The sequence below is a fragment of the Mytilus californianus genome, unplaced genomic scaffold (assembly GCF_021869535.1).
Source record: "Mytilus californianus isolate M0D057914Y unplaced genomic scaffold, xbMytCali1.0.p SCAF_5, whole genome shotgun sequence".
Lineage (NCBI taxonomy): Eukaryota > Metazoa > Mollusca > Bivalvia > Mytilida > Mytilidae > Mytilus > Mytilus californianus.
The window spans coordinates 47035157-47061781 of NW_026262701.1; the positions used below are offsets into that span (position 1 = coordinate 47035157).

General features: G+C 33.3%; 2 protein-coding genes and 1 pseudogene across 7 annotated transcripts in view; 2 read left to right on the top strand and 1 right to left on the bottom strand.

The window, feature by feature from the left end:
• Nucleotides 1-11365, top strand: part of LOC127702353 (protein unc-93 homolog A-like) — a 24503-nt pseudogene extending 13138 nt beyond the window's left edge.
• LOC127702354 (protein unc-93 homolog A-like) lies at nucleotides 2671-24808 on the top strand. Of its 6 annotated transcripts, none has more exons than XM_052206498.1 (8): nucleotides 2671-2797; nucleotides 16380-16529; nucleotides 17651-18175; nucleotides 19015-19163; nucleotides 20138-20377; nucleotides 21618-21753; nucleotides 22762-22893; nucleotides 23534-24808. In XM_052206498.1, exons 3-8 carry the CDS (start codon nucleotides 17668-17670, stop codon nucleotides 23785-23787), a joined length of 1419 nt encoding a protein of 472 aa, XP_052062458.1. In that variant the 5' UTR covers nucleotides 2671-2797; nucleotides 16380-16529; nucleotides 17651-17667; the 3' UTR covers nucleotides 23788-24808. The 6 variants fall into 6 exon arrangements, with proteins under 6 accessions (XP_052062458.1, XP_052062456.1, XP_052062457.1 ...); XM_052206496.1 differs by lacking the exon at nucleotides 2671-2797 and adding an exon at nucleotides 15000-15108; XM_052206497.1 differs by lacking the exon at nucleotides 2671-2797 and adding an exon at nucleotides 15000-15108 and having other exon boundaries at nucleotides 16380-16407.
• Nucleotides 24809-26013: 1205 nt separating this feature from the next.
• The window catches only part of LOC127702007 (uncharacterized), a 90194-nt gene continuing 89582 nt past the window's right edge, over nucleotides 26014-26625 (bottom strand). Inside the window, exon 75 of the mRNA XM_052205985.1 lies at nucleotides 26014-26187. Coding sequence (XP_052061945.1) covers nucleotides 26070-26187 — 118 coding nt within the window. The 3' untranslated portion in view covers nucleotides 26014-26069. The remainder of the gene's footprint in view (nucleotides 26188-26625) is intronic.

A 26625-nucleotide genomic window follows, 5' to 3' on the forward strand; every position in this document is an offset into this window, starting at 1 on the left:
TTTCCAACGGTATCTCACATCTTTTCAAAAATGATCCTTAAAATGTAAAGCTTCACATATATGTATGGTTATTTTTGTTGTCGATGAAGATTTTGTCTATTCATTGCAATCTAATTAAAATTAAATCTCCGCACTTGCTCCTCGTTGTTTATATGTCGCGCGTGCGCGACATATAAACAACGAGGAGCAAGTGCGGAGATTTAATTTTAATTAGATTGTATTCATTGTAGTTGGACTGCAATGTGGAATGCCCCACGCCTCTTTTTCTATATTTGAATAATGAGTATCCTTAACAATTAAATGTTTCTTTTTTCAGATTATTTGGTTTTATTGGACTTCTTGATTTTATTTTTTGATGAAAAATACTCAAGAGTCGTGAGACGGGTAATTTGTTATATAAGACCTATTGTAAGCGCCTGAAAACAAAGTAGTTTCGCCGCCATTTTTTTTTCAAATCATAATAGACGTCGTTGGTTATAAAGAAGGTGATAAGTTCTGCAAAGCTACTTTAAGTTCACTATGAGGCCATCAACATAAGAGAATCAACAAATTTGACCAAAACTTAATCAAGCATACAGCTTGATACTGTATCTTTTGTTATTGTTTTACTTGTACATATCTTCATATTTATTTACTATGATACCATTTAATGTTGGATGACGAATAAGGCCCTTATCATACTTACCCTTAAAAGCTTGACATACTGGATTGACATAATCTTTTGTGGGAGACCGTTCGTATGTTGACATATAAATGTCTTTTTGTTTTATGATCATAGTATATGTATGTTTATACTTGTTTTTACAATTCTTGTAGAAAACATACAATTAAGAATAATCTTTTAAAGTGCCAACAGTATTTTCGTCTTTTAAATTTATAATTTTCTTTTATTTCTCTTTCTCTCATTTAGCATGTCTAGTATAAATAGTCAATAAACCTCAAAACAAACATAAGAAGTTTGTTCCTGACCCTGCTCATAGTTCCAAGTAATATCTGAATTATTTTTTGCTATTAAGATTTTTTTTTGTAACAAAAAAAATGTTCCGGCGTGACATTTGTTCCGCTGGAACTTATTTCATAGGAAATATGTTCCACCGGAATTTATATCACAGAAAATTTTTACCCGGAATATATATTTTAAGAAAATATGTTCCAGCACTGTAAAATTTGTTCCGGAACTAATTTTTTTACTAAATGTTAAATAAGTTCCGGGTGTTATAGATTTACATGATGCATTAACTTTATATCAAGCAAAACATTCTATAGTTGTACCTGACAAGTTTTATATTCAACATTGAAGTCTTTAAACAGCACGACAACGTTCAAAATAAGGTAAATCTTTGAGAAATTCAAATTAAGTCAGCATATATATTGTACGTAGATAATATGATTAAAAAACAAATGCACAACTATGATTAACAACTGCGATAAATATTTAAAACACAATATTTAATTTTTTGTCTCGACTTGACGGAGTCAAAAAGCGAGACAAAGGTATGCTGTTTCCGGCGTCGGCGGCGGCGGCGGCGTCAACAATGTATTAGTTTGTGATTAGGTCTAGTTTATGGCGAACCACAAGTGGTAGGTCAATCATATTTGGTATGCAGTTGTATTAGCATTGGCACATCTCATTTCCATGGAGATTATTTGGCCCTGCCCCCTCAGTCATGGTCTATTGACTTTGAAACTTTTGCTTATTTTACATGTATTAGTTTGTGATTAGGTCAGTTTATGGGGAACCACTAGTGGTAGGTCAATGATATTTGGTATGCAGTTGTATAAGCATTGGCATATCTTATTTCCATGGAGATTATTTGGCTCCCTTAGTCATGGTCTATTGACTTTGAGAATTTTGCTAAGTTAACATGTATTAGTTTGTGATTAGGTCAGTTCAAGGGGAACCATTTAGGGTAGGCAAATGTTAATTGGTATTCAGTTGTATAAGCATTAGCACATCTCATTACCATGGAGAATATTTGGCCCCGCTCCCTCAGTCATTGTCTATCGACTTAGAAACTTTTGCTTAGTTTACATGTATTAGTTTGTGATTAGATCAGTTTAAGATGAACTGCTAATGTTAAGTAAACGATATTTGGTATGCAAATTTATTGGCATTTGCAAATATCGTTTCCATGGATATTATATAGCCTCACCCCCTCTTCATGGTATTGACTTTGAAACTTTTACATAGTTTATAAGTTAATGTTTGTGTTTAGGTTTGTTTAAAGGGAACGACTTATAATAATTAAATGGTATTTGGTATGCAGTTGTATTAGCTTTGGCACATCTCATTTACATGGAAATTGTTTAGCCATGTACCTCAGTCATGGTTCATTGACTTTGAATATTTGCATAACTTATGAAACATGTTAAAGTATTGCTATTTTAATTTCAACATTTGCATAATCAAAATTACAAAAGGATGAGACATATTTCTGTGATAACAGTTTATCTACAAATTCTGATATGAAGTAACATATGTTGAATTGCAATATTCATAAATAAATGATTGATCTATAAAAAATTTCTGACGGATTTTTCTTATTCTTCGCTTATCTGCCTCATTAAATTATTGTCATTTGGATATTTTTGTATGGATAATGTAATTAAACATTTTGCTCTACTCCACAGAATCCATATTGGATGTTTACACCTTTTTAACATTATCAATATAATACATGTTTTTATAATGTACTTGAATTATAACTTTAAGCTCACTGATAACAATGCTCAGTATAAAAGATAACTTGTATAACCAGTGGAACATATTTCACAGACAAGGAACTTATTTCACCAGGTAAGGAACAAATCTCACAAACCTGGAACTTATTTCACTAGGTAAGGAACAAATTTCACAAACCCAGAACTTATTTCACCAGGTAAATTGTGGAACTTATTTTATAGAGATGGAACAAATCATATAGAAATTATCTGTGAAAAAAGTTCTCCCAGAATATATTTCCTGTGATATTTGTTCCACTGGAACTTTTTTCACAGGAACTAATTTTGGCTCACATATTCACAACTATTCTATATATTATAGTTAGACTTGGGAGGATAAAAAACTTTAAAATGTTGTAATGACATGTCCATTGAAGAAGACCGTAGATTGAACTTTAGAAGTAAATTGTCACGTTTTGTTTGTTGCTTAATTGGGTTGCTGTCTAAATTAATTATGTATACTTCACATCTCCTTTAAAATCATTCATAGAAATTAAACATTGCTTAAAATATGTTAGCATACATCGTCTGAGAGTAGTTTTTTGCTCTTCTTATATTCCCTTTTAGATATATTTTTAGTCTTCTGTTCTTCAACCTCTGCTATATCTTGCTAGGAAGAGCTAGCTAGGTAGATCTAGACAACATCCAACTCAGCCAAACGATCTTGGGGTGTGTGTGGGGGCACTTATTATGTAATGAGTGGAAAGGATGAGTCGCTGGGATAGGTCACTATTTGAAGCTTCATGAAATTGCATGAGGTCGAGAAATTTAGGTGAAATATAAGACAAGGTTGATGATTGAATCTGAAACTAATCAGATGTCGATATTTTTTTACAGATGCAATTAAAATCACCAGAGATTGTGTATATATGTCTCTAAAATCACTTTCGTAAATGTTTAAGATATTTGTCAAATCTATTTACTAGTATCTCCCCATGAAATAGCGTAACAATGATAGCTATGTGCAGGTATATATACTTATTGTAAAAAATATATGATAGCTAGGGTAACTGCATGTATGTTCTTTTATCATTCAATATATATAGTCAAATGCGTTTTGTTAAAATATACTTTTTCACTCATTTGGTCTTTTGGAAAAATGTTGTTTGTGCTGTATTTAGACCCCTCTACCAAGGAATTTGTTTTGCATGCACACGTATAAAAATTGCGGTTTTTATCCAACGCAATCATAGGTTTGAACGTTGTTTTCAATTTAGACTTGTTTATATTTTTTCGTTTGGGCTTGTATTATATTTGCCTTCGGACTTATATGATCCGTTCATCCTATTTTGACTCTTTCAAAATTCAAGAGTCTATCCTAAATTGAGGTAAATTATATGGCCTTCCAAATACCGTTTCGATTCCTAACATCACTGAAGAGACATTAATTGTCGAAATCCGGATATGGTGTACAAATGTTTGCACCTCATGTTTGCGGTATACCATCTTTTCCGCAAGTTTATTGTTTTCTGTTTGGTAATAAATTAATGATAAGATCTAATTGTTACATCTTGTGATCCGTTTATTTGTCAATCGCCAATGGCAGTCAGCAGGGTTTAAGCATATCAGTTGTACGACCTGCTAGTCAAATGCGTTTTGTTAAAATATACTTTTTCACTCATTTGGTCTTTTGGAAAATGTTGTTTGTGCTGTATTTAGACCCCTCTACAAAGAAATTTGTTTTGCATGCACACGTATAAAAATTGCGGTTTTATACGTGTGCATGCAAAACAAATTTCTTTGTAGAGGGGTCTAAATATATATATATATATAAAGGGTGGGGTATTGGATGTCTCAGCTGCTCACCTCTGCCATAGAAAGGTCGAAGTGCCGCCGCCGCCGCCCCCGCCCCCTGAGATAAAAATTCTTGTGTAAATTAATATTAATCGAACAGAAATTATTTGATATCTCCGTTTTAAAATGTTTGTGTTGCCTTTAGATTATCTTACTGAGTAGGGGGCCTCGGTGGCCGAGTGGTCTAAGTAGTTACTACTGTAATAACTAGCCAGTCAACACTGAGGTTGTGAGTTCGAACCCCGCTCGTGCAGGTGCACTCGACTCCAATCTTAATTGACTAGGATTGTCAGTTTTCCTATCGAAGGTCGGTGGTTTTCTCCGGGCGCTCCGGCTTCCTCCACCAATAAAAACTGGCCGACACGAAATAGCCCAAAAGCGGTGCTTAAAAGTGGCGTTAAAACACCAAAAATCAAATCTTACTGAGTATAAATAAATATAACCTAAGAAAAAGGCATTTTCCTAAAAGTTTTCTTATGTTTTCACGTATAAAATGTACGTAACATGAAATAATCACGTGTGTGTTTACAAATCTTCAGGAGATTTGGCTATTGATAGATAAGTGTTACCTGTGTACCGATATGCATGATTGGTAACCAGGCAAATCTATTTACTAAAATAAAGAGTTCAGATCCGACACTCTACGGGATTAAAAGACATTTACTAGGTTTGAATTGTCCCAACCAATGAACGAAATTTAATTATGACAGCGTCAGTAATATCTTCCAATTAGGTAGTAAGAAAGCCTTCAGCCCGCAGACTGTCCATCGTTCAACTCTTAATACCGTCTCCGAGGAGACGGTAATAAAAAGTAATCAAACAGAACTCAAACTATAGGAGATGTGGAATAAACTTCAATTTGACAGCAACCAAACGACAAAAACGCCATAGGTAAATCAGATATGTCTTTGAGTAAAAGCCAATTTCTATTGTTTCACTGTTTTTATTTCAAATAGCGCAATTAAACAATCACTTTTTCCAAATATATTTTTTCTAACAAAGCATCAAAGAAAAGATCAACAGCCCTTTTATCATTACTACTTAGCAACAAGGAAACATAATTTACCAGTTAAAGATTGGTTGGATCAATTTTCAAGGTGATCAGACATTACACAAGAAGAGCGCGTGCCCCGTAAAAATATTAACTTGTATTTGTAGTAATTGTATTTTTATCCATCTGATGAGTTAAGCCTCTTTTAACTGATTTTTATAGTTCGTTCTTATGTTGTAGTTACACCACTGTCCCAGGTTAGGGGGAGGGTTGGGATCCCGCTAACATGTTTAACTCCACATTCTGTATGTATGTGCCTGTCCCAAGTCAGGAACCTGTAATTCAGTGGTTGTCGTTTGTTTATGTGTTACATATTTGTTTTTTGTTCATTTTTTGTACATAAATTAGGCCGTTAGTTTTCTCGTTTGAATTGTTTTACATTGTCATTTCCGGGCCTTTTATAGCTGACTGTGCAGTATGGACTTTGCTCATTGTTGAAGGCCGTACGGTGACCTATAGTTGTTAATTTCTGTGTCATTTGGTCTCTTGTGGAGAGTTGTCTCATTGGCAATCATACCACATCTTCTTTTTTATGATAACTTTTAAATCTCTTAAGATTTTCGAACCAACTTTGAACATATTTTTTTACATTATAATAATCAATCTTAATTTACAATCTTGGTGCATATTTAACCTTTCCATTCATATCCTTAGTTCAGACGACATGGTACTATTGGCAGAAAGTGCTGATGATTTACAGAAACAGCTGGATTCTTTCAGTGAATACTGTAATATTTGGAAGCTTAAAGTTAACTAAAGTGATGATTTTTTGTAGAGGCAGAATGCCGTCAAATTTACATTTTTATATAGCTATAGACGGCACTGACATTGAAAATATTAAAAGAATTTAACTATTTGGGCATATTATTATCTAGAACTGGTAATACTAAAATAGCACAGAAACACCTAGCAGAAAAAGCCACACAAGCTATGTTTAAGGTGTTGAAATCAGGCCGCATACATAATCTTTCCACTCAGTGTCACTTAGATCTTTTCTATAAAGTTGTGAAACCCATACTTTTGTTATGATGTGAAATTTGGGGGCATTATGATGTTGAAATTATAGAAAGAATCCATCAGAAATTCTGTAAACTTCTTTTGAAACTGAAAATTCCACACCTAGCTATATGGTATACGGAGAACTTGGTAGATATCCTTTAAATTAAAAATAGTATCTTATTGGTGTAAATTAGTATCTGCTAAAGAGACTAAGTTATCTTCTATCGCATATACACTATTAAAAACACTATTTACTGTTAATAATGTATGTACATTTTTTGTGAGTGAAGATAAAAATATATTGGATGAATGTGGTTTTTCAAATATTTGGATTTCTCAATGTTTTGGTAATGATATATGATTAAAAAATGCACTAAAGTTGCGATTACAAGACCAATACAAACAGTTGTGGAATACACAATTTCAAGAGTCTACATAATCAGTAAATTATAGAATTTTTAAGTTAGAATTAAATTTTGAAAAAAAATATTTTGATATGTTGGATATGCACGAAAGTATTATTTTATGTAGATATAGAACCACAAACTACAGACTCTCAATAGAGACAGGGAGGTGGAATAATGTTAATAGAAATGAGAGAAAATGTCATCTTTGTAATATTGGTAGCATTGGAGACGAATTTCATTATCTGCTAGAATGTCCATTTTTTAACGACAGTAGAAAATTATACCTTGATAAGTACTATTTGGCTTATGTTAATACACTAAAGTTTAGAAAATTGATGAGCAAATTAAACAAAAATATAGAGCTAAAAAGATTATGTAAGTTTATAAAGTGTATAAATAAACATGTGGGTCTTCCTAGCTAAAATGTATATTATTTGGAAACCACTGTATTGTATATATGTTTTGTAAATAGATGCATATTCATGTACATATTTTGCACTCTCTCTGTACCTATGTATCTGCAATGGTTATGGGAATAAAGATATTGGTATTGGTTTATATGAACTCGTCAAGCTTCGGTGGATTCAATCAACACTATGATAACTGGACACATTATACAAAAGTCGGCGCGTGCCATGTAAAATGTTAATAACTCTTTCATTTCTAAATACATTTACACCAAAATTTAAATATATGCTCTTTATTTACAACATTATCATACTGAATGACCTTGGTACTTATATGACTGTTCCATCATGGGCTTAGTGCAGTTTTCAGAGCTTAGTGCACCAAGGCGGCCTAGGTGGTGTTTAGACGTACCGGGTAAATCAGTCTTCAACAAGAAACAGGGGCGTGTTTTTTTGTTCTTCGGTAGAGAGCCAGAAGAGGTCCATTTCTGTTTTTTTGCATAGGGAAGATCTTCTGACCCTCTTCCACCTCTTCGTTTTTGATAGGTAGTTTAGACGGCAGAGGCACATAACAAACATGGCGTCGTTTAGTCTAAGTGACATTAATAAATTTATGAATGCAGATATATTGGAATGTGAGCTGTGTTATTAACGTTTTTATGGTATGACAGTCTTAATAGGACATCCCTGTATGACGATAAGCTGGATAAATATAAGAACTACACGGACAATAAAAGTTAAGGGACGACTATTTGATATTCTAGGGAAGGGATTTTGATTGATTGGTGTTTAACGCTACTTTCAACACTAAGTTGGGCTATTCCGTGGTGGTCAGTTTAAATTTATAGAGGGCATTATTAACATTTTTAATCTGTCGCTTATTATGCATATTTTTCAGCTCTTAATTACCAGCCCACCCCACTAAATGAATGAATATCAAATGGATTTTCTTCTTATTTAACACAAGTTTAATTGGTTGATTGATTGTTGCTAATTATTAACGCCCAGTGACAAATATGTCATGCATGTTCAGGACTCGGTTCAAAACACGAGTTTAAAAGTCAGGTAAATAAATAAAAACGAAGAAATGTATGATTGCTAATGAGGCAACTATCCACCGGAGTTCAGATATGAAGTGGATGTAAGCAATTATAGACAACCGTAATTAAGGCCTTCAACAATGACAAAACCCGATACTGTCAAAAGGCCCGACGTGAAAAGTGTGAGAAACAATTCAAACGAGAAAACTTATATTGTAATTTTTTTATAATTAAAATGTATCATCCACATGAAGGGGCGTAACTCCTAATATCATTCTGACACACTAAACGGATCTTAACCCGATCTGAAAATTTTGAACATTACTTTTTATATTTGGTCTGAATTCGTCTAAAACCGTCTTAACATATCTTGTTTAACAGCTAGAGCCTTCTGTCTTGTTTATCTTGACATGAATGAACGGACTGAACACGACATATCTGAACAGCGTCTGAAAGTCTTAAAAAGTCTTAACGTTTTTCCCTAGCGGTAAATTCAGTTGATTCAGACTTGATCAGACCAAAATGACCGTTTCAGACTGAAATCTTGCTACTAGTGGTAGCTGGTACAAAATAAAAATAATGCTGTTTCCATTTTTCTCAAATAGATCAGCAACTTACAGAATTTTCGATTTCTATGTTCATTATTTCATTAATTTCAATAAGAATCTTCACATTTTCATCATTGTTTATGCCATAAAACGACCAAAAAGATGGCATTTCTAAGGCTACTGTACCGGAAAAATTGAAGTAACGTGCATTTGGTAATCAGTACTATCCGTTTTTTTATTACAAAAGAAGAAGAGAATTAAAGCATTACTCAGATGTACTACTTATAAAAAACGTACCACTCTCGAAAATAATATTTATGTGACGATAAAAATAATTAATTTTTATTTACTAAATATGGTTTATCAAAGTATATTGATCGGAGTGTGAAACACATTTGATTGTATTCTTATCATCTGGACGATACAAAATAACTCATTTACTGTAATAATAATTCTAATGTTTTGTTCGTTGAAGATGAAAATATTCCTTTTTTTTAATCCCTCTTGACATTCAAATTACTTAGAGAGCTGGCTAAAGACAAATAAAAACAGAATTCATTGTTCAGTAATCTTTCTTATTTAAAGGGCATGAAATATCTTGTGTCAGCTTTTTTATTGCATGGAGGCACACAAGTAGCTTTGTTTCTATGGCAACCAAATCCAGACAACCAGATCCTGTTTTACGTATTTGCTGCATTGTGGGGAATGGGTGATGCAATTATACAAACACAGATAAATGGTAAAAGGTCTATATGTTCTACGGAAAAGGGTTTTTTAGTAATTGTTTGCTGATACAACCAAAATTTTACTATCGATTTTGAATAAAATGCAAAATGAATTAGATTTGTACAAAGCTACACCATATCGAATTAAATTTGATGGGCGTTATGTGCATTTCGACGGTTAGTTTTTCGTCAGTGTTGCTCGAAACCAAGTCAGGACCTACTATATTGCAATGTAGAAACGGAATAAACCTATAATAGCACCAAATTGACACAAAAACAAGCTAAATCATCTCATAAAAACAGGCTTATAATTTTAAAAACCAGACACGACTTTCGTTTACATAAGAATCATTAGCGACACTCAAATTTAAGGATCACATATACACCACATATACACCAGGGAGTAAACCTTCGAATTGATCAAATTTTCAGTATTTTCATAAACATTACATATTAAGCAATAGTCGGTTGTAAAAAGACAACTTTTTCCTTTAACTGTAACAACGAAATAAAATTCAAGTAAAAACAACTTATAAAGAGCCGAAAAGGAGCCAAGTCTCCCGAAAGAAAATTATGGAACAGTGTTGTTCGCCTTCTTCATTCCGCGACAACAACTTGTCCTCTGCAGCTGTAAGAAGCCTTAGTCTGATTGTTTTTTTTTATTCACACATATATAACCCGATATTCCGTGTTGTTGCGAAAGGTTAAAATTTAGGACTATGATGTATACTTCGGGGGATTTAAAAGAGATTTAGGTTTACTATGAAACTGTTTGTAACTCAAGCATGGGGTAATAACATAAACGGTACTAGTTTCAATGCACCAGATGCGCATTTCGACAATTAATTTCTCTTCAGTGGTGCTCGAGGCCAGAATATTTGAATATTCAAAAATTAATACAATTGTTTAAGGGCGTATCAAACCAAATTGGACCTAAAGTATAGATAAATCCGGACAAGGTAAGGCACACTTTTAATTTGGCATTCCAACACTTTAATACTTGTATAAAGTTACATTTGCCTACAAACTTGTGCTTCAGTTACATAATTTTGGTGCAGGATGGATATCAGTAGTATATACATGAATGGGTTTTTCATAGTAACTGAAAAATATTAATGTAAACAAAATGATTATATTGTAACTTTTCAGCCCTATATGGATATCTATTTACTAACAACACAGAAGCAGCATTCGCCAATTACAGATTGTGGGAATCAATCGGGTTCATTTTGGCTTTTGCATGGAGTGGAATTTTGGTAACGAAAGTCAAACTTGGACTTTGCCTAGGTTTCTTGACTTTAGGGATGTTATTTTATACATTCGTAGAAATCCAGGATCGACGTAAAAAACAATGTCGATTTAAAAAAGATGAGGATAAAAAACCTCTTTTGCAAAAAATATAGTTCAAGACTGTGAAAGTTGATCTTATTTTGTAACATTGTTTAATTGACTAAACATAGTGATTGTGTTATATTTACTTTACCATTGAGTAACGTTTTCAGTTCCTTTTTTATATAGATTATATACATCAAAATACATGCATCACCTTTTTGAACTGGAGAGGTCTTTCGAAATTCAAAATAGGTGGACGTTTGTGTGTCTGATTTGTTAATCACGAATTCTATTATTTGTTATTGTACATAAAGAAATAAACTTCTCATTCAGATTGTTAAGTCCCTCTTTTTTAGCTGTTCGAAATTTTAGTTAGCTAATATAAACTGCTACTCTTCCAATAGGTAGTACACAAAGATAATTTTGATGTCATGGCTAATATAGCAAACAAGCAAATGTATCATCATTGTCCTTTGTACATATTTAGAAGAATATGCTGTAATATATGATCTTTTTCATGATGTATCGAAATAATGTAACTGCCAAATAGATATTCATAATAACTATATAAAAAACATACCAACTCCAAGGTAAATTCAAGAACGGGGAAGTCCGTTAAAACTGACAAATTCAAGCGTGAGACTCTATCAACCAACGGAACGAAAACAATATAACACACAATCTGTATTACAGCACATGCACTTGAGTGTGTAGGTAAATGAAGTATTATTGGTCAGCTTGTTTGTCGGTTGGCTGAACGATGATATCAGTTTTAGCTAAGATAATACCTTCCTTAGGCAGAGTCAATTACAGTCAAGCAGAAAACCAATCAAAATTAAAGTACCTTAGCTGATGATGAGTTCATGGTTCACCTAGCAAACAAGCTAACCAAAAACACTGCCTTTACCTACACACTCAAGATCATGTGCTGTAAACCATATAATTTTATATGGGCTAATTGTGGGTATGATTATATACAGTACATCAATTAATGAACATAACAGACAGACAATATATATTGTGAATATATATATATATATATAGAGAGAGAGAGAGAGAGAGAGAGAGAGAGAGAGAGAGAGATAATACAATTTTCATCAACAAAAGTTGTGTCAAAAACTTTGGCGATCTCTCTTTGAGCAGTAACCTAGGCAAATTTTGTCACATGGCATGTAACATTAAAACATATTATTCTTTGTCCCAGATGTTACCAGACATTTAACATTTAGAATGTTTAGTCAAATTATAATAATTTTACTATTAAATTGAAGAAAGCATACATCGATTTTTTTTCGCAGAGAAACAGTTTCTTAAATTATTTTGTAAATGTTAATGATAAAAAGAAGTGCTCTGCATTGTCTATATAGAAGGTGAAGGTGAACAGCTTAATATTAGTGTGAGGAATTTAGTGGGGTTTAAAAACTGTCATACAAGTGGGAGGTTTAGCTGGCTATAAAACCAGGTTTAACCCACCATTTTTTTTAGGAAAATGCCTGTTCCAGGTCGGGAATTTGACAGCTGCTTTCCATTCGTTCCGTTGGTTGATAAAGTCAAACGCTTGATTTTGTCAGTTTTTATGGACTTCCCCCTTTTTGAATTTACCTTGGTATTCTGTATTTTTGTCATACTTTTTTTTTATCAAACATCAATCAAATTATTCAAATGAAGAAACCATCGTAATCATTAACACACCACACAAGAACAGGCGTAATCGCACGCACAAAAGGACAAAGACAAATGTTTGACTATAAGTTCCTTCGATAAAAATCGACATATTTGATGTATGTCGATAACCTATTAAATTATTTCTTAACGTACGACAGCAATATAACAATAAGAAATTTAAAACAGGCAAACCAAAAAATGAAACTGATCGGTAGTTCAACTTACTGTAAACAATTTAAAAGAAAATAAATCATACTGGTACTGATGACAAAATCCTCTACCACAATTATGGCAATATTTAGATTGATTTGAATGAAAGTCAAAGTAATCAAAGAAATAAAAAAATTGTAAAAAATGTCCAGCCCTGTTCAAAGTTAAAGATCGGTGGATACCACTCGTTCAGTGGTTCGTGAACTTAGATATAGACAATATACACCCTTTTAAATGTATGATGTGTATTAATAGTATAAAAGAAGCTAAGGGAGTAAATTTGGTTGGAGATTTGTCTCATTGGAACTCATACCACATCTTCTTATTTATATCATCAAAGATACCGGGCTTAAAGTTGTACAAGTCAGACGCGCGTTTTGTCTACAAGAAAAAATCCATCATTGACGCTCGAATAACAAATATCTTCATCTAACTGTTATGATTATTTTACTAACATGTTTTGTGAATTCGAAATGTAGCCGGAATAAATATGTCCTTGTTGGCGGATGTAAACTGTACCATTTTTCTAAGTTGTGATTTCAAATTTCGCTCAAGCCAAGATGATGGGAGTTTTTAACGACCTTGACTGGCTATACAGCCCTCGCACGGTCGGCTCAACCAAGTGACTACTTAGACATCTTTTATATAATTCGTGTATAACTATTTACACAAATTTCTACTATATATAGTTGGAATCATGTTTTCAATCTTTAATCAATTTTGTGCAGTGTTTTTTCTCTCTTTTTTGTGTGTGATAGGGAAGGTAGGGTGATGGGCATAAAGCTGGCAAAATTCTTAGCCATGAAAAATCAAGATTTGTAAAGTTGTTATCATGAAATACTGTTATTTTCAAATGCACATTAAATCAATACATTTGAATGTTGCTTTGTTGGTTAAAATTTAATTTGTGGTATTTAAATGAAGACGGGTCCTGATCAAAACAAAACTTACTGGCATAATCATGTTCATCACTCTTTAAAAATGTTTTATACAGATTCAGTGATATAAAAGTTTATGATCCGCTATGTCTTGTTACGTATACCTTATCTTTTGAGGGTTTATTAATGTTCATGAATAGATTATAACTGGATGAGCTCTGAAAAGTCTGACACGTATAAATAAAGGATGATGTTGGTAAGAAGAGGAACAGTTAGTTCACACAGAAATGCCGACCTCCGTTGAAAAACCACGTCTACCAAACGAAATAAATATTTTGTCAATAATTAAGCATCATGTATTTCACAATTATAACCTCTCATTTATATCAGAGGTTTTTTTTTACAAAGTATAATTTGTCTGTTTCTAAAACAAGATCTTTGTAGCGGCGCTTGTCATTTTTATGAAAACAAAGTTCGACTAAGTTATTCACTCTGTCTTAATGAGGAACTCGCTTGGGCTGTTTTTGATAACCGAGGTGTATAATATTAATGATCATAACTGTCTTTCTATTGTAAGCCCGGTATCTTTGATGAGTTTTGGCATGAAACCCACCAAAGATGACTGGGCAATAGAAATATGGTAACTGTGGTCTTCTTCCGACCGGCTGTACAACCCTTGCCAATATGGGCGTCCATTTGGCTATGCGGGATGTACAAGTACGCAGCCACGTCCGGTCAGAATGGAGAGCTTGGGGACGTCGAATCCGATACCTCTTTTAAAGAGTGTGCCACGCTCTCTGCACATTAAGAACCTTTGCAACAACTCTATGAGTGGTCAGTAGATAGCCTGTTGCAAGGCACACTTTCTGTCCTTATCCAATATACCCTCATTTTCCAGTGTCAGTAATAAATTTCTCCGACCTTCATCCCGGAAGGCCTCTATTACAGGACATATACCTATTGTATAAATCGTTAATTTGTTCTCGTCCTGAACATGCAGGAAATATTTGCCATTGAACGTTTTAAGCAACCAACAATCAATAATTTTCGTATATAATGAATCGAGCAGTTCTGCAGCATTTTTCCACCTTCCATTTTTGCTTTTCGGTTGAAAAACCTTTTAGTGCTCACTGAGATTTTAAGTAGATTAAAAGACAACACAAGTGTATTATTTGCCAATAAAACGGAACTTTAAAACCAGATTGTGTCATATATGTATGTATCAGGTAACCGTTGATGTTTACAAACAACTTACCTGTACATTCGAGATTGGGCTATTTATGGAATGCATTCCTGTGGCTTTCCAATGACACGATACCGCTAGTGTTATCGTGAGTACTGTTAACAGATTGCTTTATATAAACTTTTTTCAAACCATAGAACCTATTTAAATAAAAATATCTAGATTCATTGTGTTTACCACGAAACACATAGTTACACAAAAAACACAATACCATCTTATCTCTAAAATTTGTATTTTGATATTTAAACTGATACATGACCAAGGAAGACAAATCAACGAGACGCGAAATAAAACAACAAAATAAAGCATGTTGCTTCATTATGAACAAAAATCCAGAAGTCAACATACTGTTTTCAATGAACAAAAGTAAATACATTGTCAACACTAAGTTTATGACCGGGAAGTTGTTTACTTGATTTTTGATTTTTGGTGTTTTAACGCCACTTTTAAGCACCGCTTTTGGGGTATTTCGTGGCGGCCAGTTTTTATTGGTGGAGGAAGTCGGAGTGCCCGGAGAAAACCTCCGACCTTCGATAGGAAAATATACAATCCTAGTCAATTAAAATTGGAGTCGAGTGCACCCGCACGAGCGGGGTTCGAACTCACAACCTCAGTGTTGACTGGCTAGTGATTACAGTAGTAACTACTTAAACCACTCGGCCACCGAGGCCCCGGGAAGTTGTTTAATCAACCATGATAAATTAAAGCGGGAAATTTGAATAAAATGATTATAAATGAAATGCAGGTGACCGTATTTAAATTCTTTACCCCTCTTATGTCTATTATAGCATCATTAATTTTGTAGGTATATTTTCCAGTGCCATGTATTTTTAAATTGGGTTTCCGCAGTAACAGATGTGTTTAAACTTCGACCATTTATCTTTTGTGGGATGCTTGTTTTTTTATACTTTGTTTGTCACTAGAAAAAAAACCCTCCCTGTGTAAATGATCGCCTCGGTTCCGTGTTTTTTCTTCTTCCAGTATTTGTCTTAGACTCTCTGTACTTTTTTTTCTTCAAAGGCTCATTATCTTTTATACTTTTCAAGGAATACTAACATTAGAAATAAAAAAAAATATTTGATTATTTTGTTTGCTTTAGGTATTAGTAAACATTAAAATGGTACGTTGTAGGTAAAGGGTAAATGTATAATAAGGTGATATGGAGAAAGAATGTACTAAAAATTGGTAAAAATTACAAAAAGAAACATACCACCCCAAAAGTTTAATGGTCGTCGCTTACAGTTTTTTTTCTCTTCCAGCCTTTGTCTTAGACTCTCTGTACTATTTTATTCTTCAAAGGCTCATCATCTTTTTTACCTTCAAAAGAATCCTAACATTGGAAATACTTTTTGTTTCTAGGTATTAGTAAACATCAAAGTAATATGATGTAAGTATAATAACGTGATATGTAGAAAGAATATACTGATATTAGTACACAGTACAAATGTGGACTGTGTGGACAGTACTTTGATGATATTGATATTTCGCAAGAACACGAGAATGTTTGCAGTAAGTTGGTTGTGCTACATTATTTGTTATTTTGTTAATTTTCTTTGTCTTACATCTATGAAACCTCGGTGATCTTGTGGTAGCGTGTTCGCCTCGATTGTTGGAGGATTTGGGTAAAAAACCCCGGTCGGGTAAAACCGAAGACGTTATAATTGGTATTTGCTACTTCTCAGCTAAGCACGCGTCATTCAGGAGTAAGAACATAGACTGTCGACTCGGAATCAGAATAATATGTCCGGGTAGGGTGACATGACTTCTGGTTAGGGTGACATGTTTTCCTGCAGATTGTTACCTTGGGGACTAGCATGTTAAAAATTCGGCTCAGCGTGTCGGTCTTATACAAAACAGGATTAATATTCATATTGCATTAACATGCTTTCGCCCTGTATATGTATTAAATTCGACGCTGGACGTTAAACAGCCATCCATCATCATCATCTTACCTCTAAGACAAAAATGTTTATATATTTCACAACAGGTGTGTTGGACATTGGAATTTTGCACTACGTGTATTCTGATAAATCAAAAAATGTTGCTCAACAAGTGAAAACAACTTTTAAGATTATATGTACAATATGAAATATCCGAATATAATTTAATCCTTTGAAAAAAAGAACTGCTTGTTTGTTTTTAAAAACAAGCATAGAAGCCGCGATAGTTTAAAACGATAATCCAGGGACAAGAATCTCCATTTGTGTACTTCTCAGACAATATATTTATCAGTTACTTTGCTGCATGTTTGAAATATGACATTTAAAGGAAGGTAATACATGAACCCAATGTTGTTTATTTTAATCTTCCCCCTTCAAGGGTAATTAATAAGCATTATTAAGGGAAGTCAGAAAGAAATAGACCTGTATGACTGAACAGAGAAATGCCTCCGAAATACAACCATTTACACTAGAACATTAGGTGAGACAACGATAATGAAAAACTAATCTAAGGTTAGTGCTAAAGTATCTTTATCTTTTGGTCCCACCAGTAAATCTTTATGATAATGTTGTCATTATGAAGAATTACAATTACAATTACACGGATGCAGAATTGTATGTTTGCTTCGATTATTGTTTACATACATGTAGCTATATTAATGCACTTTTGTTTAACATTTTGGATTTCAGAGCATTTCCACAATGACATGAATACTCAAAGTATCAATCCTGATAACAAAGAAGATATGCTTTCCTCGAAGTCTCATATGTCAACTTTCACCATATCTAAAAATTTAGCGATAATAAGCACAGGGTTCTTACTTCTTTTTACGTCTTTTAATTCATTATCTAATCTCCAAAGTACCTTAAATAAAGAGGAAGCCTTAGGAACGGTTGGATTGTCAGTGATTTATTGCGCCGGTGTTCTTTCTTGTTTATTTCTTCCTTCATTTGTGATTGGAAATCTCGGCTGTAAGTGGACGATAGCTTTATCTATGGTGTGTTATGTAGTATACATGGGAGCTAATTTCCATGCCGTATGGGGAACATTAGTACCAGCATCAATAATAATCGGCATTGGTGCTTCAACATTGTGGTCGGCTACGAGTACATACTTAACTCAGATAGCGGTATGGTATGCTGAATTGACTCAAAGAACAACTGATGAAGTCACAAATACCTTTTTTGGCTTTTTCTATATGTTTTTCCAAACTAGTGAGTACTTAAAAGATATTTTTGATTAAATGATTTTATTTACAAATACATGACTGTGTAATACGAAGCACAGTATAAAGTTGGGTTTTTTCACACGAAAACTTGATGTTTATAATTTTCATGATATTTTGGATTGCTTGATTGATGGTGTCTTGCTTAATGTCCAGTGGCAATTATATCATGCATATTCAGGACAAGAACAAACCAACAATTTTTTGCATGGGAGGACGACCGGGATGAAGCCGAGTGCGAAATTTGGACTGCCACTGGAAATTGCGGGTATGCTGGATATAGAGGCAGACATTTTGGCTTTTAATAGGCCACCTTAGAGGGTTGTTGCAAGGATTTTTTTAGCATGCAGAGAGCATGGTACTCTCCCTTCACGAGGCACCGGATTTGACGTTCTCGTTCCGACAGAACGTGGCTGCGAATTCATACTTCCCATACATCAAGCGGACGCTCCAATTTATCAAGAGTGTTCCTGCTGGAGCGGGATTGCTACATTTCAGTTAATCCTTGGGGTACGAGATTTTAAAGTTTTTGATTTAAGAGATTTTAAATAATTAATCTGAATTCGTTATTTATCATAATGATATGTAAAACAAAAGATAACAACTACTTCATATTGTAATATAAATTGATGAAAGCAGGTCTTTTGCCAACTTCGTGCGACAATATGTACAAAAAGTGATGATTCTTGCCGACAGATCAACCAAATTAATGTAAATTGTTTTACAGTTCTTACCACATAATATGTAAAAACTAGAATCTTCAAGCTCTATTTTCTCGAGATGTATCAATAATGAAGTGATTTTATAATGTTGATTTCTCAATTCTAGGTCAGATTTGGGGAAATTTGATTTCATCAACTGTTTTTAAAACAAAATCCAGTAATGATACTCAAATTAATTTGCATTTATGTGGAGCTAATTTCGATCCGAAATTGCCAACAAATAGCTCTAATTTGGCCAGACCTAGTGATACAAAGGTAACTGTATTTGATATCTGCAAGTATGTCAGGCCAAATAAAATTGTATGTGTTTTTATGGTTTCCTACATAAGAGAAATAGGGTAGATAGGTCGGAATGTATTCCTTGTTGTTCATTTCTTTACCTTGAGTGTAGATGGAAGACCTGTAATTATGTTGCATGTAGCATCCTGCTTCCTGGAAAAAAAACAAGTGACAAATAAAACTTTATTAAATAATAATGAAAGGTGTCTCCTTTTCAAGTCTCTTGTGCTCATTAGAGACTTTTGTAAATTAAAAACAAATATTGACGACTCTCCGATATGATCATGGCATAGACGTTACTAGCAACTAAACGTTCATCCTCTTATCATTGCCAGGAGGATATTAAGTTAACTAAACGTTCCATTTCGTAAGTGGAAGGTATATGATTTATTGGATATTATAGGAGCGATATATCTGTAGAAACGTGGCACGCAAAGATTTAATATTTTATATTACAACAGGAAATTTTTAAAAGATATCAATCAGTGAAAAACGCTAGTGTATACAGTGGAACCTATACATAGCTGCATATGTCGTTGGGTTGCTGTCTTGTTGTCGTATTCCCCACATATATAACACAAAATAACAATTTAATAAAATGATTAGAAAACACATAAATTACAATTACACTCGTATAATGTTTCACATGAATAGAAAATCAAATTGCATCCTTACGTGACTTGATCAATATAATAAAGATTTTGGAAAATTTGTGAAAGCTAACAGAAAAAGCGTAAGTAGGCAATGTTTAACACATACATAATTACAACAAATATATATGAATTAACTTGAAACTCCAAGCTTGATTGAACTGACTTTTTCTCTATACCTATCGTTGATGCTTTTATGTGCATGAAACTAATTGTATGTTGTCGCAAATTCTTTTACCTTTACCTGATCTAGATGTAGGAAATTTTCATTGAATTAATTTTCATATTCATTTTCTGCAGGTTTATATGCTCTGTAGTATTTATTTGGGTTGTGCATTCCTGGCGTTTTTTGTTATAGCAACATTTTTGGATAACATAAATCTAGACGTTCGCAACAATTACACAAAAAGAAAAATATCACTCTCAGTAGTGATGTCTACATTTAGACATTGGTGGTATTCTAGACCACAGAAAATGCTAACTATACTGACTATCTATAGTGGCATTGAGGTAGCTTTTATAACTGGGGATTATACAAAAGTAAGTGTATATTAAATAGATTGTCATGAATATTGATATTTTGGCATTTTACCTTTGTGTAAAATAAATTCTTCCAATGACTAATGTGAATATAATGCACTGGATCACGGGGATGCTAAAAGAGGGCGATTTTCCACTGACCAAGATAAGTATATTTTTGTACCTTAAGGTGGTACCTAACACTACAGGGAGATAACTCTGTAAAAATCAGCTAAACGTTTTAATCACGTTGTATTGTTAAGGATATATTAAGCTTCTCAATGATCAAAATTAGTGTTTGTCAAACTGCTATATAACCAATGAAATTTTTCTGATAAAGTGGTTGGTTCAAATTTTTTGAAATTTTTATATTTTTGTCAAAGGGTCAAAGTAAACATTTTGTCAAAATTTTATGAAAATTAAACGAGCCAAATTAATATTAGTCAAGGTGTTGGGTACCACCTTAATTCTGTACTTATCGGTAAACAAATTTTCAAAAGTCAGTTATGCTTTACTTACTTCAAAATTGAACAACCATATTCAACGTATCATTTAACTTTTGAAGACAGAACTTTTTGAAATTAAAAATCTTATTAGAGAGATAAGAGCTTAATTAACGTCTTAAGGACTATAGACCAGTATTTTTTTCCTGTAAAAGAAAGACTCTTGTATAAAAAATGTTCATCTACCATTTCATTTGCAACGTACGTAACATGTGTCATGGCTAAAAGGAATCGTACAGTCATAAAAATTTCTCGAGTACGATTATCGAACGGAGACTCAGAATCAACTACTAGTAATCAAAATATTGGATTTGGTGTTTCGAGCACACATTTTGAACTCTGAGAGAAGTTTTAAGACTGAAACTAAAGTTAAGTCTCTTAAGACAACCATAACCATACACACTTTATATACTAATTTGAATATTGAGAAATAAGACAAACATGAATTTGCAGTACCATAAATAACTTCACAACAGTTTCATTTCAAGTTCATTAGTTTGAGCTGGGACTATTATACTAACAATATATTATGTCCCAGGTTTTAGGAAATACACGCATGTATTGCACGAGTGATCTTCATTTCATTGAGAAAAAAAAAGATTTTCATATTCAAATATAAAATATTATCAAATAAAATTTCAATTGTAAAATCATTGATACAATTTGTACAGTGTACTACGAAACAATAATTAGAATGACGCAAATGTTGTTGATAAATTCGTACTTGTTTTTTATATCAGTATTTTTTTATATCCTAGTCATACGTTAGCTGTGCATTGGGTATATGGAATGTAGGTAATGTAATGATTTGCTTTGGAACTGTAAATGCTGTATGTTCGTTTGTATTTGGACGCTTAGTACGAGTCACAGGACATACTCCATTGTTTGTACTAGGTAAGAAACACATTAGATAAATAATAAAGTTAACACTAACAAGCATTCTGAAAGTATTGCATGGCCGGTTAAAAATTCATTGTACTGAACAAAATGCTAACTTGATCTATAATTTGTCATGGTGTAAACTATATAACAAATATCAAATCAATATCTTCAAGCACGACGAAAAAAAGTGTAATTTTTCTACAAAAAATACTTAATTACAAAAATGTTCATTGCAGATATTTGTACATTTACATATTTAACATAAGGAAATCCCCAAGGGTGACTGGGGAATAGAAGTATGGTCACCATTGGTCTTCCTCCGACCGGCGGTAAAACCCTCGTCAAAGTGGGGCGTCCGTTTGGCTGTGCGGGATGTACAAATTTGCAGCCACGTCCGGTCAGAATGGGGACGTTAAATCCGAAGCCTCGTGTAAAGAGGTTGCCACGCTCTATGCACGTTAAGAACCCTTGCAACAACTCTGAGGGGTCCGTAGGTGACCTGTTGCAAGGCTAAATTTCTGTCCCTATCCAATATACCCTCATTTCCCGTGTCAGTCTAAATTTCTCCGACCTTAATCCCTTAAATTATTACAGAACCTACCTATTGTATTTATTGTGAACTTGTTCTCGTCCTGAATATGCATGAAATATTTGCCACTGGACGTTAAGCAACCAACAATCAATCAATCAATACATAAGGAAATGTCTGTACCAAGTCAGGAATGTGACAGTTGTTTTCCATTCGTTTGATGTGTTTGAGCTTTTGATTTTGCCATTTGATAAGGGACTTTCCGATTTGAAGTTTCCTTGGAGTTCGGTATTTTTGTTATTTTACTTTTGTAAATATATTATATCAATAACCTTAACGGTACCAATTTAACTGCACTAGATGCATATTTCGGCAATTAATCTCTCTTCATTGATGCCTGGGGCCAAAATATCTGAAATTTCAAAACATAATTCATACGTTGCAGAGCTGATCAAATCATGCTTAAAGTTTACGCATGATCTATGTTGTAGCTTTCATTACTCATGGAGCCACTCAGATTGCATTACTTTTTTGGAAACCACATCCTGACCATCATATATGGTTTTATATATTCGCAGCATTGTGGGCTATTGGAGATGCTGTAATGCAGTCCCAATTTAATGGTAAGTTATAAAAGAAAATGTGTAGAAGATTTCAAGGGGGAAATAAAAAAAAAATAAGTCAAAGAAAAAACTTCGCCAAAAACAAACCCAGGTGAACAGATAACCAAAAATCTACAAACACTAAACATAAACATAAAGATTGAACAACACGAACCCTATCAAAATCCTGGGCTGAAATTAGGTACTTCGTGCGGGTCAGCCGTTCTTGCTCCACTAGTGACATTCGCTGTGTTACTCCTTGTAAAAGTATCAATTTTCAAGTTTGTGCATCACTGATAATGAAACGGCTATAGTTTTCGTCCATCACTAATTACACATTCATAGTTGGAGCTTGTTTGCCCAAATGCTTTGAACAATACTGGATAGATTGTTTTCATCATAATATTGTTCTCTTGACCACATAGAATTTGATCAGATGCATTTGAACATATTATCAGAGACATATATACATATATGTGTATATATGTCTCTGATATTATTCAGTTAAAATTACTTTAGCAGGTGAGACATTTCATTATGTCTAAAATTGTTTAATATGCATTTGAAATAGAAATATTTCTTTCTAGTATTTAATTTAGTGAAAATTAAGGCATGCAGTTTTAACTACAAAAGTTAAAAATAAAATTGTTTTGAATTTCAGCGTTTTATGGTTATCTATTTTTTAAAGACAAAGTAGCTGCCTTTTCTAACAGGGGATTGTGGGAATCAGTCGGATTTATTATAGCTTTTGCTTGGAGTGGCTATCTAGTCACGAATGTCAAACTAGGACTGTGTTTAGGATTTTTGATCAGTGGAATGACACTTTATATACTGGTGGATGTTCAAAACAGAAAACAGAGGAAACAGGTTAAAATCAACGAGGACACAATTGCATTGCTAAATTATATCGATTAACAATTTCAGATTTTTCCATGATAGTCTTCATACCAAAAGTTGGACAAACAGGACAACTATTAATTTCGTATTGTTAATTTTCCTTACCTTGATGTTCCATGGACTCCTTCGTATAGTACATAACTCAGTTGGTTTGATATGACTTTTTGCAATTATTAATTATGAAAGTACTTATTTCAAGAACAAGTTCAGCTGCTGATATTAAAGTAAAGATTACATGATGTTATTGTCCATCCTTCTGTATAGCACCAACTATTCATTTTTTTTTGTTGGGAGCATGTCTTTTTTAGATAATTGTTTGATTCTAAATTTCTTTAAAAAACCTATTTCAAAAGGGAAATGAAAAAAAAAAATAAGAACATAGATTTTAAAGAAAACAATTCTTCTGGCTGTATGTCATTGAAAAAAATACCCTGTAATTGGTTAGATTTAATTAAAAAAAATAAAACAATGCCCTCATCACAACAAATAAGCAGTTAAAGAAGTAAGAAAGTACAGTTATTCCACTGAGTTAGATTAAATTGGGAGGGTGCTCATGTGTCCGTTAGAATGTCAGTAACCCTATCAATGGTAATCCAGACTTGTGCTATGTTTTTCTGTGTTGTTGGTAGATATTTCATAGACTGTGTTCACTGTTGAATATTCATATTTCTAGAATCCAAGTTATTTAGAGCTTGATATTTATATTAATATCCGCCTATTGTTGAAGACCATAAATTGACCTCTAAATGTCTTTCACTATTTTGTTATGTAGGTTTGCCATCTCATTGATAAAAATATTTGACATATTGTAAAGAATTTGTTTAAACCTGTTTGTTGACCTCTAGATTTTTTAATTGGGTTTGTGTCACGATTCATTTCCAAAATCTCCTTGTATTCACGATCAAGTTATTGAGAAAAGAGTGTGAATGAGATTTCATTGTGAACAACCAACTGATTTGTTTTGTGCATTCATTTTGTATGATGGAGGTTTCCTCCAACAGCTATTTTTGAAAAAGGGATAAAAGGTATTTGTACCATATTCATACTTTCATTTTCTGCCACACTAAACATCTCTGAAGTGACTGATTGATGGCTGCCAAAAGACAATCAGCAAATATTTAATGCATATTACAGCTCTTTTCATAATGCTAGCAAGGCAAATGTTTGTTTGGCTTGCTTGCTTTGTTTGTATCAATGTTTGCTCAAGTTTTGTAATTAAGATTGGCATCTGAAAACAACATAAAAAGGTGGATTTAATCTTGTATACATTATATTTAAATTTGATTGGACATTATCAAATAATAAGATTTACCTTTACACAGGTTTAACTCCGCCTACTTATTCTGTTTGCAGATGTCAATCTTAATTACAATGCTGGAGCAAACATTGATACAAACAAAGCAAGCAAGCCAAACAAACCATTGTCTTGCTAGCATTATGAAAAGAGCTGTAATGAAGATAAACACATCAATGGGATATGAATATACCATTCATTGTACTAAACTGACATCCAAAGACAGATTTCATAATCTGCTGACTAACAAGGTTACAATCAACAGGAAAGGAAGCTATCCTATCCAGACACAATATTTGTTGAGCCAATTAGTCTTAGGTCTTTCTTGTAAATTCCATTATGATTGGAAGAGAAGCTGCAAATCAAACACATGACCTCTTACACTATAGGCAAGATCAAGACCACAAAGGCTGTACTGTTTCGTTAAAAGGCAGCATGTTAGGGATTACCTGCATCTATGCCACTGAGCAAGTCCACACAATTTTGAAAGAACAACAATTAAAAGAATAATGCACCCATTTATGTTCTCATAAGCCACATGCACTTACTTGCAAAGAAAGTGGTCAGAATAAGTGTTTTGGCAGTATTTTCTATTTATTAAGGCGGCTATGTTGGTTCAGGGGTAGATTCACCCTTTCCCCCTAAAATCTGAAGAAAAAAAATGGCATAAAAACATTAGGTTTGCGCCCCCACTAACATAGAATTTTGGATATGCACCTGTGGTTAGCTTTCGCCTTTGCAACTTCCATGTGATCCAGTTAGCCCAGGGATTTGTAGAAAGTAAGGTCATTATTATGCTTTCAATCATTTCAACTGATTCTTTGGTTTCCTGACTGAATATCTCTGGTTAAAGAGGATTTTGGGAATGAAAAAGCAGATATCCTCATCATTTTGCCTCCCCTCTGCTATGAGATCAATTCAGACAATGATAAATCATGTATAAGAAAGAATTCAATTTTAAATTATTTTATTATTTATTAATTATTGAAGCAAAAAAATATTTTATTTATTCATCTGGATATCCACTAATGACATATGGTGGTGGACATTTTGGCTGTCTACAACATTTTCCTGGTTTAGGTTCATCCCATGTACAGACATCAGGCAACTTCCATATAGGACACCTGAAATAAAATGAAGTTATGTGATGAAGCTATTTTGAAGTAGTCAAAACACAATATATTATATCACATCAGTGATACAGACATTGTAAAATAATTTCTGCGATGTCGAAATCAGAAATTTCATAAAAAAAAAAACTGAGAGAAGACCTGAACAAAATGATATCCCTTGTTTCAAGCAAGGTCCATGCTTTCTGATAAGAAACACATATACATCTTGGATCTGAATTTCCACTGGAAATTAAACAAGCAACAATCAATCAATAAATAGATCTGGAAGTCAATGTTTTGCTATTAAATAAACCCAAACACTGATTTAGATCTAAAGGTGAAATAGAAGATACACAGAAGTCATTGCCTTAGATGTGGTGTGGACACAAGGTGATTATGGACACACTTATAGACTGAGGAAAAAGCACCAAAAAAAAAAATCACAACAAC

What these genes read in the sequence shown, in the direction of transcription:
- LOC127702354 (XM_052206493.1), top strand. Translation starts at nt 17,566, where the DNA reads ATGCAGAATTGTATGTTTGCTTCGATTATTGTTTACATACATGTAGCT. An exon ending in CCAGACCTAGTGATACAAAG is followed by an intron (nt 19,164 to 20,137) that starts GTAACTGTATTT and finishes CATTTTCTGCAG; the next exon opens with GTTTATATGCTCTGTAGTAT. An exon ending in TACTCCATTGTTTGTACTAG is followed by an intron (nt 21,754 to 22,761) that starts GTAAGAAACACA and finishes TCTATGTTGTAG; the next exon opens with CTTTCATTACTCATGGAGCC.